This window comes from Trichechus manatus, unplaced genomic scaffold (assembly GCF_000243295.1).
Source record: "Trichechus manatus latirostris isolate Lorelei unplaced genomic scaffold, TriManLat1.0 scaffold00141, whole genome shotgun sequence".
Taxonomy (NCBI): Eukaryota; Metazoa; Chordata; class Mammalia; order Sirenia; family Trichechidae; genus Trichechus; species Trichechus manatus.
In genome coordinates, this window is record NW_004444077.1 from 4848680 (window position 1) to 4866214 (window position 17535).

A 17535-nucleotide genomic window follows, 5' to 3' on the forward strand; every position below is an offset into this window, starting at 1 on the left:
GGCTATGGTCCAGGTATTGACAACACAGAAACTGGCAAACACTATAAATCAGGGCTTTTATTTTTAAAGAGCTGGTTTACCAGTGCACCGCTGGAATGGGGATTGTAGCAGGCACTGGGAATACAAAGACAGAAACACACAATCTGTAAGCACACAGACAACTATAAAACTGCCATGATAGTTGGCACAGGATGCAATGAGAACATAGAGTGGGGGCCTTAGACCTAGGCTGGGGCAAACCATGCACAATTCAGGGCAAGGAGCTTGGTTCTATAGCTAAGAAAACTTGCTGTCCATTTTGATGATGATGATGATATTAATGATAGTTAACACTTAGGGCATTTATTATATGTTAAGGACAGTGCTAAGCACTTTACATAAGTTAACTCATTAAATTCTTAAAATACGCCTATAAAAGAGGTACCATTATTATTCCTATTTTACAGACGTGAAACTGAGGGACAGAGAAGTTGATTTCCTTATTCATGGTCACAGAGCTTGTATGAATTTAAACCCAGGCAGTCTGGCTCAAGGGTCCTGAACTGTTCAGTATTGTCCTGAACTGTATGTTTAACAACCATTCTTCATTACACTCCCTATCTGGATTCCTTTGCTTATTAAAAACAGAAGCAAACTGTCTAAGACTTGTTCTCATAATGTCACACCCATGGGGCATAGCAAGTAGACACGCTTTGGAAGAAATCTTGCTTTTAGAACTTTAAATTTGGAGGAGTTTTTATGTTAACATAATGAGCAATTGGATTTTCAAAAACAGATTAGTTTTTTTGCTTTTATTTTTTAAATAAAAGAGTGATATTTATTGTTCAGCTTTTGTGAAAGAGGTTTAATCAAAATTAACCTGTTCTCACACAGTTTTATGATCTCATTATCCTGGCCTAGGCCTTATTATTAATAATTATTATAATATCAGTAAGCCTGCCATAATCATACTAAGTGATCTAATGCTTTAGTGTTATGAAATCTCTTTCAGGTATTCTATGATGGGTCACAGTAACTCTGTGAAGAAAAAGAAGAGGCCTCCGTTAACAACCTAACTCTGTGGAGTGTCAGAGAGGTTAAGTGACTAGCTCAGGGCCATACAGCTGGTAAGTGATTGAGTTTGAACTTGAATTCAGGCTTTCTGATTCTTAAATCTTTCTACAAGATTGTATTAGCATTGGAGAATGTCAGTGAACCAGAACTCATTACTTGCTAGAAATAAGAGGAAGGGGCTCTTAGTTACTCCCCACTGCTCTCCAGGGAGCGGATGAGACACAGTGAGATGGCCAGTGTCATCAACCCCTTCTGGGTGCCAAATAATCATTAAATAATAAAGATAATACGTAACAAAGTTTCTGCTCTTTTCAAGCACTACTGTATGTTCATATAAAGTACAAGTAAAGGGAACAGAATTCAAGAGCTATCCAACATTACTTAATTATAACAATATTTAACATTGTTGTAAATATAAAATAAAAAATAAATTTCAGTGGATAATCTCAAAATCTTATTTAAACGGGTTTTTTTTTTTTTTTTTTTTTTCCCCTTAGAGTGGGGAGAATGTCAAGTACGGAAATCATTAACAATAAAAACCACCTTAGTATGTGCTAGGAAAAATGCTAAGACCTTTTTATGCATTATCTCATTTAATTTTTGACAGCTACCCTATACCATAAATACTGCTATTAAAGTCATTTTACAAATGAGGGAACTGAGGCTGAAATAAGATGGTTTGCTCAAGGCTACACAGCCAGTAAGTGGCAGATGCCATTTTATACTGGTTCCTAGGTTTTTAAAAGACAATGGTTCTACTAGCATTGAAATACATGTAAAAAATAAAAAATCATGAAAAAAATTTCTTTTTCATAGCTTGTTCCCCTCAAATCCTGGCAAAATGAGAAGCGTATTTTTAAGCCTTGCCTCAAAGCTGCAGTCTTATTTACAATCCTTTTACTAAACGTAGATGCATATGGTTTTAAAATCTGCACCCAGATGGACTTAAGATGCCCCCTCCTTTCCTTGCTCAGAGAAGAACATTGCAAAACCTATTAAATGCACAAACAGAAATGGCCTAAACAATTATATAGTGTAATTTAGGCTGTGTAAGCAAATAATCAAGATAATTCCTATCTTACTCCTTTGACTTCTTAGTAGTTTTCAACCTGATTCATCTAGGTAAAGCCTCCACCCTTTGCTCTGCTCGCTGGTGTAGGTAAACATAGGGTTCTGATAAGGTTTGGCTGCCTTGATAAAGAAACATCTGCCTGCTGCACAAAGGTGGAAATAATGACAAGTGTGCAACAAGCACTTGGGATCTGAAGTCAGCGTCAGCCACTATGCTTGCTGAATTATGGACTTCATTTAGAAATTCCAAAAACTTCCATGACTTGAGGAGGCGGCTATGATGTAATGGTAAGGCCCTGGAAGTGAGTTTGAGTCCTGGCTGTTACCTTCCAGCTGGGGGAGATCACTGCTAGGCGGCTTGACCTCTAGGAACCTCCCTATTTTTAACAGATAAATGAGACTCACTAATACTCACTTCACAGGAGATAATACAGTTTCTGGATTCATCAACCACAATGCCGCACACAATCATGAGGTGCTTTATTGTTGCGGTTCTTATAATTACTGTGGATTCTGAAATAAGCTTTATCTCTGTGATGCCCATAAACCAAACAACTGAAAACCATGGGAGTTTTTCACTCTTGGCTTTTAGCCTAATGTTGGGAAACCTTCGAACCTCTAGTCCCTGAGAGTCTCAATTAGTGTGAGAAAACTGGTGCAAGCATCATCATGGGAGAACCACAGGTAGGCATGGGCTCAGCTGCTGATCATGACCTCCATCTTTACTTTGCCATTTCAACTTCAGTCACTCTGACTCTTCCTCTTTCTTCAGACACAACACAGGGCACATACAATGCCTTATAAACCCTGTAAAAGAAAAACCTTCGAAAGGGAGACCTGTGACTTTCCCAAGGATGTAAGCTGGCTTACATTTCATATTGTAATATTGGATTGAGCCTCTAATATGTTCTTTGAGGATCTGGAAACTTCTAATGTGTTAATAACATTGGGCACACAGTAAATGCTCAACTTCTCGCCTGTTCTTTTGTTTTCAGTTTTTCCATTAGTATTTATACTATTAATACTGTCACCATGAGGTTTTTCCAAGGCATTAACATTTTCGATAAATATTAATTGCTAAGATGATAAATAAAGCAATCATTTGAAATGCAGTATTTGAGATCTGGAACCAAAGTACTAAATGGATTGTGCCTTGAAATGAAGCAGGAAATAAAGGCAAGGTCAAGACTAGTTGATAAAGATCCTTCATAAAGATTAACTCAGTATTTAGATGAAAAGTCACCGCCCCATTTTTTTTTCATAAGCTGCAAAGCATAGACAAATTATATCCATAATATATTCAGTGAGAACCTGGCTTCTCCCTTCTCTGTCCTCTTGCACTTGGTGTGCCAGTGGGCTGAGCACAAACGGGGAACCATGTTTGGCTCTCTTAAGCTGGCTGTGAGGCCAGGGGGACGCACAAGTGCAAACCACTTGTTATAAAGACGGCATTTAACACAGTGCCTGGTGCAAAGCAGGCACTTAAATTACAATTTGATGGAGTAAATTTATCTAGGCCCTTACAAGGGAAGGACACAAATACCCAGCAAAGCATGACCCGAAGTAGCACAGGATACTTTGTTGCTACAAACACTTCTATACTCAACTATATGCAACATCCAAGAACTTGTTGTTTCATGCAGTTTGACAGACTGAATACCCGCAGTTGCTGAGAGAGTGAGTAGACACTATTACTTCTATCTTTGAAGTAGGGCTCAGGGTCACCCAAAACTCCTATTTTGTGAAAAAAGTTAATCTTCCTATTAAAGCAATTAAAAAACAAAAGTAAGCTCTACATCTGACTTTCAATTTCTGAACGTCTTATGTCTGCTTACTTCTTGTCAGGGATTGAATTGTGTCCGCCAAAAATATCTGTCAACTCGGCTGGGTCATGATTCCCAGTCTTGTATGATTGTGTACCATTTTGTAATCTGATGTGATTTCCTTATGTGTTGTAAACTCTATTACTATGATGTAATAAAATGGATTAGTGGCAGTTACACTGATGATGTCTACAAGATTAGATAGTGTCTTAAGCCAATCTTTTGAGATATAAAAGAGAGAAGCAAGCAGAGACACATGGGAACCTCATACCACCAAGAAAGTAGTGTCAGGAGCAGAGCGCATCCTTTGGACCTGAGGTTCCTGAGCAGAGAAACTCCTAAACCAAGGGAAGATCAATGACACAGACCTTCCTCCAGAGTCGACAGATAAAGTGTTCCCTTGGAGCTGACACCCTGATTTTGGACTCGTAGCCTACTGGACTGTGAGAGAATAAACTTCTCTTTGTTAAAGCCATCCACTTGTGGTATTTCTGTTAGAGCAGTACTAGATGACTAAGACACTTCTCTTGGAATTTACTGATTCGTATTCCTAATACAAAGTTTGCTGGGATTCCCAAATATCAAGTGCTTCTCAAATTTGTATGTGCACAGAACAACCTTGGAGGCTTATTAAAAACAGAGATGCCTGAATTCTTCCCTTGTAGATTCTGATCCTATAGGCTTGGGTTTTTTTTTTTTTTCTTCAAACTTTTCACTGAGAAATCTTCTTGGCAGTAAATTTGAGGAATTTGCAAATACAATCTAGTGACCTAGCAGAAAGTTCCTCTGATATGGACAACAGAGGATGGAGGCAAGTAACAATATTCTCTCTCCTTTTTCCTTAAAAATCAAGAGACTCATCTATAACAAGGTCTCATTTTAACAAAGTCCTCAGGTGATGTTGATGCACACCCGTTTGAGAGCCATGATATACAATACGAGAAAACAAAAAGGAACTAGGAATGTTTTCGGGTTTCAGGGAAGTTCAGAGACTGGGAGAGAAATGAGTATCACCAGAAGATTTTGTCAAAATGCAAATTCTAATTTAGCGAGTCTGGGTTGGGATGTGTTGTTAGCTGCGACCGAGTTGGCCCCTACTCATGGCGACCCCATGCATAATGGAAGAAAAAACTGCCCGGTCCTGTGCCATCGCTATGATCAGTTGCAGATTGGACCATTGTGATCCATAAGGTTTTCACTGGCTGATTTTCAGAAGTAGATTGCCAGGCCTTACTTGAAACCTAGTCTGTCTTAATCTGGAAGTTCCGCTGAAACCAGTTCAGCATCATAGTAACATGCAAGCCTCCAGTGAAAGATGGGTAGTGACTGTGCATGAGGTGCATTGGCAGAAATCTGCATTTCTAACATCCCCAGTGATGCTGATGCCGCCAGTCCTTGGAACACACTTTGCATAGCAAGGCTGAAGAGCATAGCCTGTGAGGGAGGTTCCACAAACCTGGGTTAAATCTTGGCTTCACTTTACTGGCTGCGCTAGTTACTTAACCTCTCTGGCCCATTTCTTTGTAAAACGGTGGGGGTTTGAAGCATATACCCATCCCACAGCGTTGCTGTGCAAACTAAATGCATAGTACATAAGTGCTTGCAAGGTGAGCACTTATTAAAGTACCAAGCACATGGTAAGTGTCTAATACATGGTAATTAAGATTTTACCCACCATTTCATTTCAGGAGTTAGGCTTCTAGTCTCATGCAAAGCTGTCTCATTGACTGTTTCTGGCCTGGTGATTGCCTTGCTTGCTGCACTGTTTTGCCAAATTACAGCTTAGCCTCAACTAAGTTTTTGCTTAATGGGGTTTAGCTGAATGGGATAAGGTACAGGCACGGAAGACTGAGTGCTCTTTACTCTAGGTTCAGACTCAGACTGTGGGAGCTCACTGGGCTGCTTCCTGCCCACTGGGTCTAGAAATGCAGGGGTCAGAATGGGACCAGGCCCTTTCTTCTCCATGGTGGTTGCTATTTCCAGTTCATGTTTATGAAATACGTGTAATTGCAAGGCTTTACTAAGAGAGAGCCTTCTCTCTGTGGTTGATTTAGAGTCATATTTACACTCTTATTATATAAGTCAGCATTCTGGGCTCTGATCCCCTGGGTTTCTCATGGCTTGATCCTGGGATAGCCAGAGTTATAACACTGGTCAAACATGCTGACCATGTCATTCCAACCTAGCAGACGTAGCTTCCCTACTCTTGATGCCAAGCGTTTGACTGGGTTTGGGGGTGGTTGGGGAAGAATTCTGTTTCTCTGAAAGAAAATGCTTCTTGCTGTGGGTTGCCTGCTCAAGGACTTGGATATTCTGGAACAACGTGCTGGGAAAGCCACAGTTGGATAGTGAAGTCTGTCACCAGGAAAGCCAATGACCAACATTCTAGCATTTTCCATCAGTCATGGAGATGATTTTGGTAAAATATTTGTCCGGAATTTTGGTGCACCACATAGTACGGCGTCCAGCAACAGTTAGATGATCCAACAATTAACTTGTATTATAAGCATTCTCATGCACATGGAGTCACATTTTAAGCACCTCTCTCTACTTTCTCTACTCATATTTCCTCTTTGAATACTGAATGCATCCTAGCTTTTGATCTGGGGATGCAAGACTGTCTTCCTCTGTGATTAGCTTCTTGGACCTCCCTGCCTGCCAGAGGAAATTCTTGAGGCATGAAAATATTTACATGAAAGACTCATTCTTACTGTTCATTTTAAACTATCACTCACAACTAAGACGGGCTTTCCCTTATTTTAAGCAAGATTATTATTAGCTACGTAGCTCATTGGTATGTAGTAAAGGCCAGATAATTGGCTCTTTCTTTTCTTTTTTTTTGGCACCAATTTCAGTAATTTAGAGATAGGATGCAGGGACCTAGAAAAACTTCCTCTGACATGAACAGATAATGGAGGCAAGAAAATGGATTCTTTCTCCTCTTTTCTTAGAATTAAAGACCTCATCCTTATAGCCAGGAAGCAGGTAGGCATCTCCTCACACATCCGAAGAGGAATCTCGTATCTTCCCCCTCTCAGAGAAGCAACAGAAGCTGTCTGTGGATTTCCTGGCAAGGCATTTTCTGGCCTTGGGCTTAGCACTGCTGTGTGTAAGAGCCCCAGATTGCCCAGGGGTCTGCTGAGATAAGGACCACTGGGCTGGGACCACTGAAGTCACCATGGTGGGGAACTGTTTTTGCTGGGTCCCTCAGAAGAAAAAAAAAACAACTAAAACCAAACCAGCTGCCATCAAGTTGATTCCAACTGTGCCCCATAAGGTTTTCAACGGCTGTGATCCTTCAGAAGTAGATTGCCAGGCCCTTCTTCCAGGTGCCTCTGGGTGGATTCGAATCACCAACTTTTGATTAGTAGCCAAGCTGTTAACCATTTGCGCCACCCAGGGATGCCCCCCAACTAAAGAGATGTTGAAATGAGGGGCAATAGGCTCTTGAGAGTAGAGAGTTGTGTAGATGGAGGAGAGGAAAGACACTTTCTCCATTTTAGGAAGATATAAACTCCCAGGTACCGAGGAGAGACTTGAACTGGTAAGAGGCTACCTCACCTTGAAAGAAAGTACCTGTAGTGATATCCCAAGCCCATGCCTAGTCACAGGGGGTAGTGGGAAGCAGGGAGACAAAGAAGAGTTTGAGAGAGTATGCTGTACAGGCTGGGTTGGTCCCTTGGGAGAGGAAAGCCAGTTCTTTGGGCCATGTGAAAAGTTTACAGCAGGTAGGTTCTCAGTGATGAAATTTGGTAAAACCTAAGAGAGATGACAAAATAGAGGAAAGTGCTCTTTCTGATGTGGGCCATCGTCATTTAATTGATATATCTTCACTGAACACTTAGCTTGAAGATTTCATGGCAATTTTTGAAAGAAACTAAAATGCACACTGGAGAGCATGATCCCATAGACCTTTTCCTTAATACAGTGATTATTAGTATTATTTTAAAGATAACCCATTGTGGAAGCTCATAGCTTTGCCAGCAAAAACAACGTCCTGCCATCGTTAAAAGTATGTTATGATTTGTGGCTTTGTAACCAGCATTTGACATGGAATGGTGTTCTATTTCAATCCAATTTAATTATATGCTCCTTTTATATATTGTAGACGGCTCACACTAGCAGAATTGTTTTGCCTGGTGAAAAACTGGCCATGACTTGTCATAATGGGCTGGTTTATAGAACCACTGAAGTATAGTTACTGCCCATCATTCGGGAATTATGGCACCATAACAACCCTTTATTTACATATACTGCTGAGACAGTAAAAACAGCAAAGAGATTTCTTAAATTGAGACTGCAGAAATTTCCCCCCAGGGTACTTGGCCCTCACTGTGGCAGTAACATATGCAAGTCTAAATAACTTTGGTATCTGTATTTGGGCAGTGCATCATTTCATGGACAGTTTATAACATTCTAGTAATAAAATGCACTCTAAATTTGGAGTTGGGCTTCCTAAACATTAGATGGTAATATGCACAGCAGAATCTTTAAGTGATTTGTGAGGAAGGGTTAAATTTGCTAATCACACTACTGCTGAGCAGCTCTGCAAAGGCGCTGAAGTGGAATCAGTGGTTGGGCTGTTAGGAGGTGGCAAAGCCTTCGAACAGGAGACTGCCTGACCTAGTTTACATCAACACAGATCTGGGTAAAGTTGAAGGATTCTTTCATCTTCAGACTCCCAGGACTGAAGTAATCTTTGCTTTTTCTCTCAAACAATAGAAACCCTCTATAAATCCTTTTTTTGGGGGCGGGGGGAGGGGTGGCTACCCTGTATAGTTCTTTCTTTCTTCTTCAAGATGTGTCTTTGGGAGAAAAAAGTATTGGGGTAAAGAAATGCATCATGATTTCATTGACTGTTAATCCAGAGATTTCATGTAAAATTCCTTTTTTCTTATTCTTGACTTTCTACTCCTTTATTGAGCTGTAACTAGTCTTATTTTAATACACACATTTCAAAATCATGCTCCAAAGCATCTCCACTCTGTTTGCTACTCCTGGAGTGGTGAGTTCACCCCTCACCCTCTCCTTACCAGTTTACTCGTTGCCGTTGAGTGGATTCCGATTCATGGCGACCCCATGTGTGTCAGACTAGCATTGTGCTCCGTAGGGTTTTCAGTGGCTGATTTTTTGGAAGTAGATTGCCAGGCCTTTTTTCCAAGGCACCTCCGGGTGACACAAACCTCCAACCTTTTGGTTAACAGCTTTGCCTGTTAACTGTTTGCATCACCAGGGGCTCCCCCCTGCTCCTAAGCTTCTAGTAAAGTTAGGTGCCTATCTCTAATCAGTGATCTCAGGTGGTGAGAGGGCTGTTTACAAAGCATACTCAGATGCTACTAAACCTCCAGTGACATGCAGGTGGCTCAAAAGGACAAATTCTTAAAAACAAAAATAAAAAACAGAACAAAATAAAATCCAAACTCACTGCCGTCAAGTCGATTGCAACTCATAGCGACCTTACAGAACCTTACAGAACTGCCCCCATAGGGTTTCTAAGGCTGTAATCTTTACAGAAGCAGACTGCCACATCTTTCTCCTACGGAGCGGCTGATGGATTTGAACCACCAACCTTTCAGTTAGCAGCTGAGCATTTAATCACTGCACCACCAGGGCTCCACCAAATATTGAAAAATGGGTCCTATCTGTCCAAGTTGCTGAGGCCTGGAAAAGTACGAGGTGGACAGGGAGGGGGAGATGGTGATGGCACGTCTGGCTCCTGGGGTCACTGCACTGGCCTCTGGGAAGCTGCAAACGGATTTCTCCAGGCTACACTGGACATGCTTATAGTTGTCAAGCTTTGAAGCCTCTGTAAAGGGGATTAAGGTGCTCCACAAGCATCTTGGGTGTGAACATTCCTCTCTATGAGAGTACTTGCGTTGGTTATGAACGCAGGTGCTCAGCCTCAGGTGGTCAGAGCCCCCTATAGGTCCATCTCTCCCCCACCCCCTGCACAGCCTGTGTCCCCCACCCGTGCAGGGCACTCACCACCAGAGGGCAGACCAGCACAGCTGCCCCCATGCAGGCACGGGCTGCGCTCACACGCATCAGGGTAAAGCACGCAGCCCAGCTTCAGTTCGGTCAGGCCCACCACCTCGGCGAAGCTGCTGCGCTTGTTCTGCAGGGGCAACTCGTTGTTATTCAGCACCACGGAGTCCAGGCAGCCCTGGAAGCCGCTCAACACCTGTGTCACCCGAGTGTCCGTCAGGCTGCGGATGTTATCTGCCTGCACCAGGGCCCCGAAGTAGATAGTGCTCTCGGTGCTCAGCGTCTGGAAGTACAGGGGCGCCCTGCGGCGCTCCACATAGCTGTCATCCAGGGACAGACTCGTGAAGTTGCGATTGAGCTCTAGGAAGACCGAGTGCCAGCTCCCATCGTTGACAGCGCGGCCCGAGATGCCCAGGATGCCGGGGCCGCTGCCACAATCCAGCTGAAACCACAGCTTGCCGTCCACAATCTGTGCGGGAAACGAAAACCAGAGCATTTTTTAACATGCATCTCGCAATCTATTCCTGGACACTGCTTTTGATGGAATCTTAAATCCGCTGTGGTTTGATTTTTAACAGCCTCCTTTGTCCCATGCAAATATATGCTTGATATTTCATAAACCTTCTTGGTTAAAAAACCAGTAATTGAGCACAGCTTCAGAAATCCACAATTGTATTTAAGAATGTTCCTATTCTTTGGGTCTTCACCCTTTTAAAATTTACAGCAATATCTTGTTTAAAAAAACCAAAAACCAAACCCGCTGCCATTGAGTCAATTCAGACTCATATCGACCCTATAGGACGGAGTAGAACTGCCCCATAGAGTTTCCAAAGAGTACCTGGTGGATTCGAACTGCCAACCTTTTGGTTAGCAGCAGAAGCTCTTAACCACTACACCACCAGGGTTTCCAATATCTTGTTTAGGGGTCTGTTTATTCTCTGCACCCTTCTTAGGTATTACCACCACAGGAATGATTTCTGTGAACTCATTCATCTTTCTTTACAAATATTTATTGAACATTTACTATGCGGCAAGCAGTGTGCTAGGTGCCATGGAGACCATGGTAAATAAAAAGAGTTATCATCTCTGTCCTCATGGGGCTTACAGGCTAGTGGAGGAGATACCCATAAATCCAACAGTCACACAAATACACATATACACCCCCAGTAAGTTTGTCGGGAGGTAGTACAGGGGAGAGAAAGAGGTCAGGTAGAAATAAAAGATTTCCTAGTCCCCAGCTGCATATATAGTTAAGATTTTAACACCTCTAGATACTAAATGGAGCCCTGGTGGCACAGTGGTAGAGCCTGGCTGTGAACCAAAAGGTCGGCAGTTCAAATCCACCAGCCGCTCCTTGAAAACCCTATGGTGCAGTTCTACTCTGTCCTGTAGGGTCACTAGGAGTCAGAATCAACTCAGTGGCAACGGGTTTTGTTTGTTTGTTTGTTTGTGTTTTGGGGGGGTTATATATTAAACACTAAAAGAACACAAACAAATAAAAACAACAAAAAACAAGCTGTTTTTGAGTTGACACTGACTCATAGTGACCCCATGTGTGCCAGAATAGAACCGCACTCCACACAGGCTTTTCCATTGCTCATTTTTTAGAAGTAGATTGCCAGGCCTTTCTTCCAAGGTGCCTCTGAGTGGACTTGAACCTCCAACCTTTCCATCAGCAGCCAAGTGCATTAACTGTTTACAACACCCAGGGACTCCATATTAAATACTATTGTATTCTAAAAGTCCTTTAGGACTGTTACTTATTATTTTGGTTAACAATATCTCACAAAGTGCTCAGGGTTTGGTCACTTGTTTAGACTATATGCATATTTAATGACATCTGGCTTTCCAGAAGGAGCTTCTGGTAACAACTGCTCACACCTTGTGGCTATTCCCAGTCTCTGGCCTGCGATGAATTACAAGAGAGACCTGCCTGCTCCTTTGATTTCACTGATGCTCTGAGGGCATCCAACTTCCCTGGGCAGGCTAACCCCAGAGGGACATTAAACTCAAGAAGAAAGTGTGTGCCATTGAAAGATACTGGCTGGCAAAGAGCTGCTGGGTCTGGGGTTGGTCCTCTGCGGAGACCTAGGCTCAACCGTTGCTGAGGAAATGGGCTGGCCTTTGAATCCTCTATGATTCACCCTCATCTACATTTCCTAGGAATGTAAGGTGGCTTTAGGATCCAGGTAGTGAGGGGCTGCACCCCTGTCTGTCTAACATATTTCTATTGGGCCATGAAGAGAGTCACAGCCTGAGCTTATAAGACAAAGTCTACTCTCCTGGCCTTTGTCTGAGACTCAGAAAAAGGGTCTATGTGGAGGCCAGTGGCTGAGTACGCAAGGAGGCTGGCCTGCATTTGGATTTCCTGGCATTTGTAGTTTTGTGCCAAAACCTTGGTAGAAAACATACACTTGTACCGAGAAGAAATGAAAGAAAATGAACAAGGAAGAAACGAAAAGATGATAAGGGAAGGGAAGGGAAGTGGGGAGGGAAGGGAAGAGGGAAGGGAAGGGAAAAGGGAAGGGAGGGGAAGAGGGAAGAGGGAAGGGAAGGGAAGAAATGGGAAGGGAAGGGGAAGGGAAAGGGGAGGAAAGGGGAAGGGAAGGGGAAGGAAAAGGGGAAGGAGAAAGGAAGGGGAAGGGAGGGAAGACAAGACAGACCTTTCAGGTCACTAACAGTTAAGAAGGTATAAACATCAAATGAATTCACAGAAATACACTGAAACAGTCTTTCCCAAACATGTTTTACTCATGATATACCTGGTAGGATTATTGGATCATCACTCCTTCTCATAGTGTATTTATCGGTGCTTCCACATGTTCCACAAACAACTAATTCTTAGGGATTCTCATGTACTTTCTCATGTTTGTTGTTAGGTGCTGTTGATTTTGACTCATGGCAACCCCATATGTTACACAGTAGAACTGTTCCATAGGGTTTTCTTGGCTGTAATCTTTACAGAAGCAGATTGCTAGGACCTTCTTTCACGGAGCTGCTAGGTGAATTTGAATCGCCAACCTTTCAGTTAGCAGCCAAGTGCTTAACCGATTGCACCACCAGGGCTTCTTGTACTTATACTACATGCAAAGTTTGTAGGTTCATGCAATGTAAATGTGTGTATATGGAAGGCAGGGGGCTCTGTAAACCAGGCAGAGCCCTGGGATTCTGAAACGAGGAACCTAACTAAGGCTTTGACATGTACTGCCCAGGTCACCTGGTGAGAACTGCTTGGCCTCTCTGGGTTTGGGGCCCCTTATCTGAAGGGTGGAGTCCCTGGGTAACACAAATGGTTAACTGCTCTACTCTAGCTGAAAGGGTTGTGGTTTGAACCCACCCAATGGTGCTTTGGACAAGAGGCCTGGCGATCTGCTTCTGAAAGGTCACAGCCTTGAAAACCATATGGAGCAGTTCTACTTTGCACACATAGGGTCGCCATGAGTTGGAATTGACGCTACGGCAGCTAACAACAATGACAGCTGGTGAGCAGAGATAACTGCTGTGGCTTATTTTACAAGGATACTGTGGCCACTGCAGAACGGTCAGCTACATTGTACACAATTAGTACATACATACTATGTATGCATACAAATACAAAGTAACTGGAGAAGAATATTTATTTTCATTTCAGAGAGCTTTCACGGTAACCTATGCTGTTGCCTTTGTTATTATTATTATTATTATTATTTTGGCTCCACAAAATCACACCAGAATACTTGCTCAGTGACAACTGCTGGATAATATCCATATTTGTATATCAGTGTAAGTAATAAAATGATCAAATGTGACTTTGGGGACTACCTTCTTCTGGCACAGCCCATCTGTTGTTATGTTCCGTGGCTATGAAATGGTGCCTGCTCATCTATCAAGGGAAATCTACTGGTGGACGGGGTGAAATTCATCTAAGTTTTTATAAAAGGATGTATTCAATTAATGTATTGCTTGGTTCTTTCTCCCCTCCAACCACTGAGAAAATAACCAAGTATCAAATTCACCCAAACCACCTGGTATGACTCTGTTGTGCTCACATACATTGAAGATCTGTAACCAAGGAATATAAAATTATCTCATACTAACATGGACCACAGCTTGTTTCCTTTTTGGATTTTTTTCCCCCATTTTAAAAATAAAAGCAGCAACATTGCTAAATGAATAGAAAGCTAGATGCAGATGATTCCCACCCTTTTGAAAACAAAAATCACTTCCCTCTTCAAAATTCTTGGAGTTTGCTGTTATAAGCCTTGTTTATATGACAAACTAGAATGCTGATACCAAATACTGTCCTGCAAAACACTAATATTCGTTTGCTATTTTACAGGTCGATACTATGCAAAGGAGTGAAAAGGACACTTTGTTCTTTTCATAGCAGAGTCTTTTCATACTGGGAAAATATACTCTGATCATATGTAGTTTCTCTCTGTCTTCAGAATAGGGTTTACAGCATTTTAAATAAAGTGTCTACTTTTTAAGAGGATGAAGCCTTCTCAAATCAGAGGGCAAGCTATTTTAATAGAAATTGAAGTGTGCATGTAACTATAAAATGTCTACAGCAACGATACTGAAATGGGGCGCTTAGGGGACAGGTAGGCAATTTGTTCAATGAAATGCATGATTCTGAGACTGTGGCCCTACTGTTATAAAATATTTAGATCCTCAGGGTTGTCTGAAATCAGTGATATGCTTTAACCTGGATTTCCAGTGGCTCAGGGCTCGGGAGACAAGATATCGGAGCTATAGAAGTCATATTGTAGGAAAGTAGGATTTTTGGGTAAAAGTGTAAATTATGGCACAAAGTCTTACTGTTTCAGATCCTCAGTGCCTGGCTCTAGCAAATATACCATAATCATGGAACTTGTAAGAGGGCTACTAAATATTCTTTTCAAAGGTGACTGTTTAAAATGGTGTCATTGAATTGTATGTGTGAAAAATGGTGAATTGGTAAATGTTGTGTTATACATTATTTTTTATAACAATAATAAAAACAAAGAAAACTCATCAATTTGCAAACTTAAAATGAGTGCATCTTATTGTATGTAAATTCTACCTCAATAAAACTGATTTTTAAAAATAATGAAAAAGGGACTATTGAAAAACCTATTTTCAAGGTTGCTGTTACCTGGTGTTCACTAAGTGCTCAAGAATATGTTTTGAAGGAATAAATGATTATCCCACCTTCTGAATCTCTTCTTTGGATAAACTCCTGTAGTGTATCTACCTGCTTGACTCCACCAAGGATCCAGACCCACCACTGATGAGCTATCATTTTGAGTAAGTCACTGGCCCTCTCTGACCCTCAGTTTCCTAACGGGCAAAAAAAGGACACTTATACCTACTCATCTGGGTATGAGAATCAAACATATATGCATCTGAAAATACTTTAGAAATTGTTAAGTATTTTATTATTATTGTAAAATGTATTATTATAAATTAACTCACTTCTCAGTGACAGTTTTACATAGATTCTTGAGTCTCTGGAATCTTGTGGGGAACAGCTTCCTTGTTACTCTTCTGATCTACATATGTGGGAATGATGTGGCCACTCCAAGCGTGTTGTTTTACAAACCAAATGAGCTATCCCTGACCATCTTCCTTTCAGCCCTAGGGTCTCAACTAGCCATGTGCCTGAAAGTTGTCAAAATGAAGCAATGTGTCACCTATAACTTCCCCAAAAGGTAAAACATGGTGCACTGAACTTCTGTTAAGGGTGATGGAAAAATTTAGGAGAGGTTAATGGTGTTGTCTGGACAACACGATGAACATATTTAATGCCAATGAACTGTACATGCCAAGATCATTGAAATGGCAAATGTTTTTGTACCTATATATTTACCACAATAAAAAAAATCTAGAAAAAAAGGTAAAACGTGATATTTTTAGACTAGTAATAACCAAGGACTCCTTGAGCTTTTGCTATAATATTTGGAGACAAAAGACTGATAGGGACAAAGTTTCTTGTGTATGACACATGTGTCCTGGTGTTCTGGCATGTTTCTTTTGTAGGTGGGAGTAGAGCTACAAAATCTTTCGCACCGTTTCTATTCTTGCTTTGGCCGCCAGCAAAGTCAGAGTTATAGCTTGTGTTCAACTAAGGTAGCCCCTCTTGGTTGAGGTTTATCAATAATGAGCCACCATTCCCCACTTCAGTGGTGGCTCTTAACCTTTTATTCTTATGTTATAGTGCTTTGATTTTATTGCACCTGGGTGTTTATGGTAAGCCTCGGATCTTTTTTAGGTGAAGTATGGTGTCCATGGTAAACAGAAAAATGAATGCCTTTTATTGCTGTTAAGAGACAGTGACACCCGTGTCCACGAGCATTTGCACTTTGCGAGGCTGCCATGCAATTCTTTAACTGTCTCAAGGGGCGCCTTTTACCGCATTGACTGTCTTAGGTACTTTTTAGAGAATGTGCTCTAACTGGGAAAATATAAACAACCAAAAGGTGCAATTTAAACAAAGCATTTCAGTTTAGTCGTTGAGCCAAAGTACAAGGCACATGCTGTACCTAAAGCCAATGAAATTAAATCTCGCATGAGGCTGAAAATGTTAAGCAAACAGATTCAAATTCCCTAAGTGGATATTCCTAGTGACTGTAGGGGAATATGTGCAATAGTTCAGTACAGCTGTGTCCTCCTTTAGGCAAACCCAGCATATGAAAAGCAAACTTACAGAAGAGACAGATTGGGGGTGATTATTCACATCACAAAGGGATTAATGGTACAGTTCCTTCAAATAGCAACCATTCCTAGTTTATTAGAATTCCATTTACAGAGAATCACTTTATACAACTTTCAGAAACATGCTGGTTTCATGAAATACAATATACTTTAGGAGGTAGAGCTACCTAAAAGGTTTAATTATTCTTTTTCCTATCTCCAGGGATCTGTGCATTTTGGACATTTGCTAGTGAAGTGTCAAATGACATGCTCCATTTTAGGATCAAGTCATTCAGATCCATTTCATCCTCTCTCAAATTTGACACTCTATAAGAAATTTGCTAATAGGAAGTATTTGTGCCCTGGTGGCACAATAGTTAAGCGCTCAGCTGTAACAGAAAAGTTGGTGGTTCGAACCCACCAGCCGCTTTGTGTGAAAAAAGACCTGGTGATCTGTTCCCATAAAGATCACAGCCTAGGAAACTCTATGGAACAGTTCTACTCTGTGATATACGGTCTCTATGAGTCAGATTCAACTCAACAGCACACATCAACAACAACATAAGAAATCTGCTAATAGGAAGTGTGATGGTTAAGACTGTCTTGTCAACTTGGCTGGGCCATGCTTCTCAGTGGTTTGGCAGTCGTATGATGTTGTGATCACTTCCATGATGAGATTTGATATACTGTGATCACCCCCAGGATGGGCTCTGCTGTGAGTAGCCAATCAGTTGAAAGGGAGTTTCTTTAGGTGTGTGACCTGCATCAAATTTAAGTGGACATTCTGGCAAAGCTCATGGGCTTTTGCTCGCTCTGGATCCTGCAGCTGGCTCCTGTTTGTCTGAGCTCTGGTTCTTAGGACTTGGGCTAGCAGCTTGCCCGTGGTCTTGCCTGCCGATCTTGGGATTCATCGATCTTTGCAGCCTGTGAGCAAGAGCCCTGCTCTCTG

At 41.7% G+C, this 17535-nt stretch overlaps 1 protein-coding gene across 1 annotated transcript in view; it reads right to left on the bottom strand.

Moving 5' to 3' along the window:
• Nucleotides 1-17535, bottom strand: part of FAT3 (FAT atypical cadherin 3) — a 593682-nt gene that overhangs the window by 16614 nt on the left and 559533 nt on the right. Inside the window, exon 21 of the mRNA XM_004385557.2 lies at nt 9933-10401. Within this exon, the coding sequence (XP_004385614.1) occupies nt 9933-10401 (469 nt within the window). The remainder of the gene's footprint in view (nt 1-9932; nt 10402-17535) is intronic.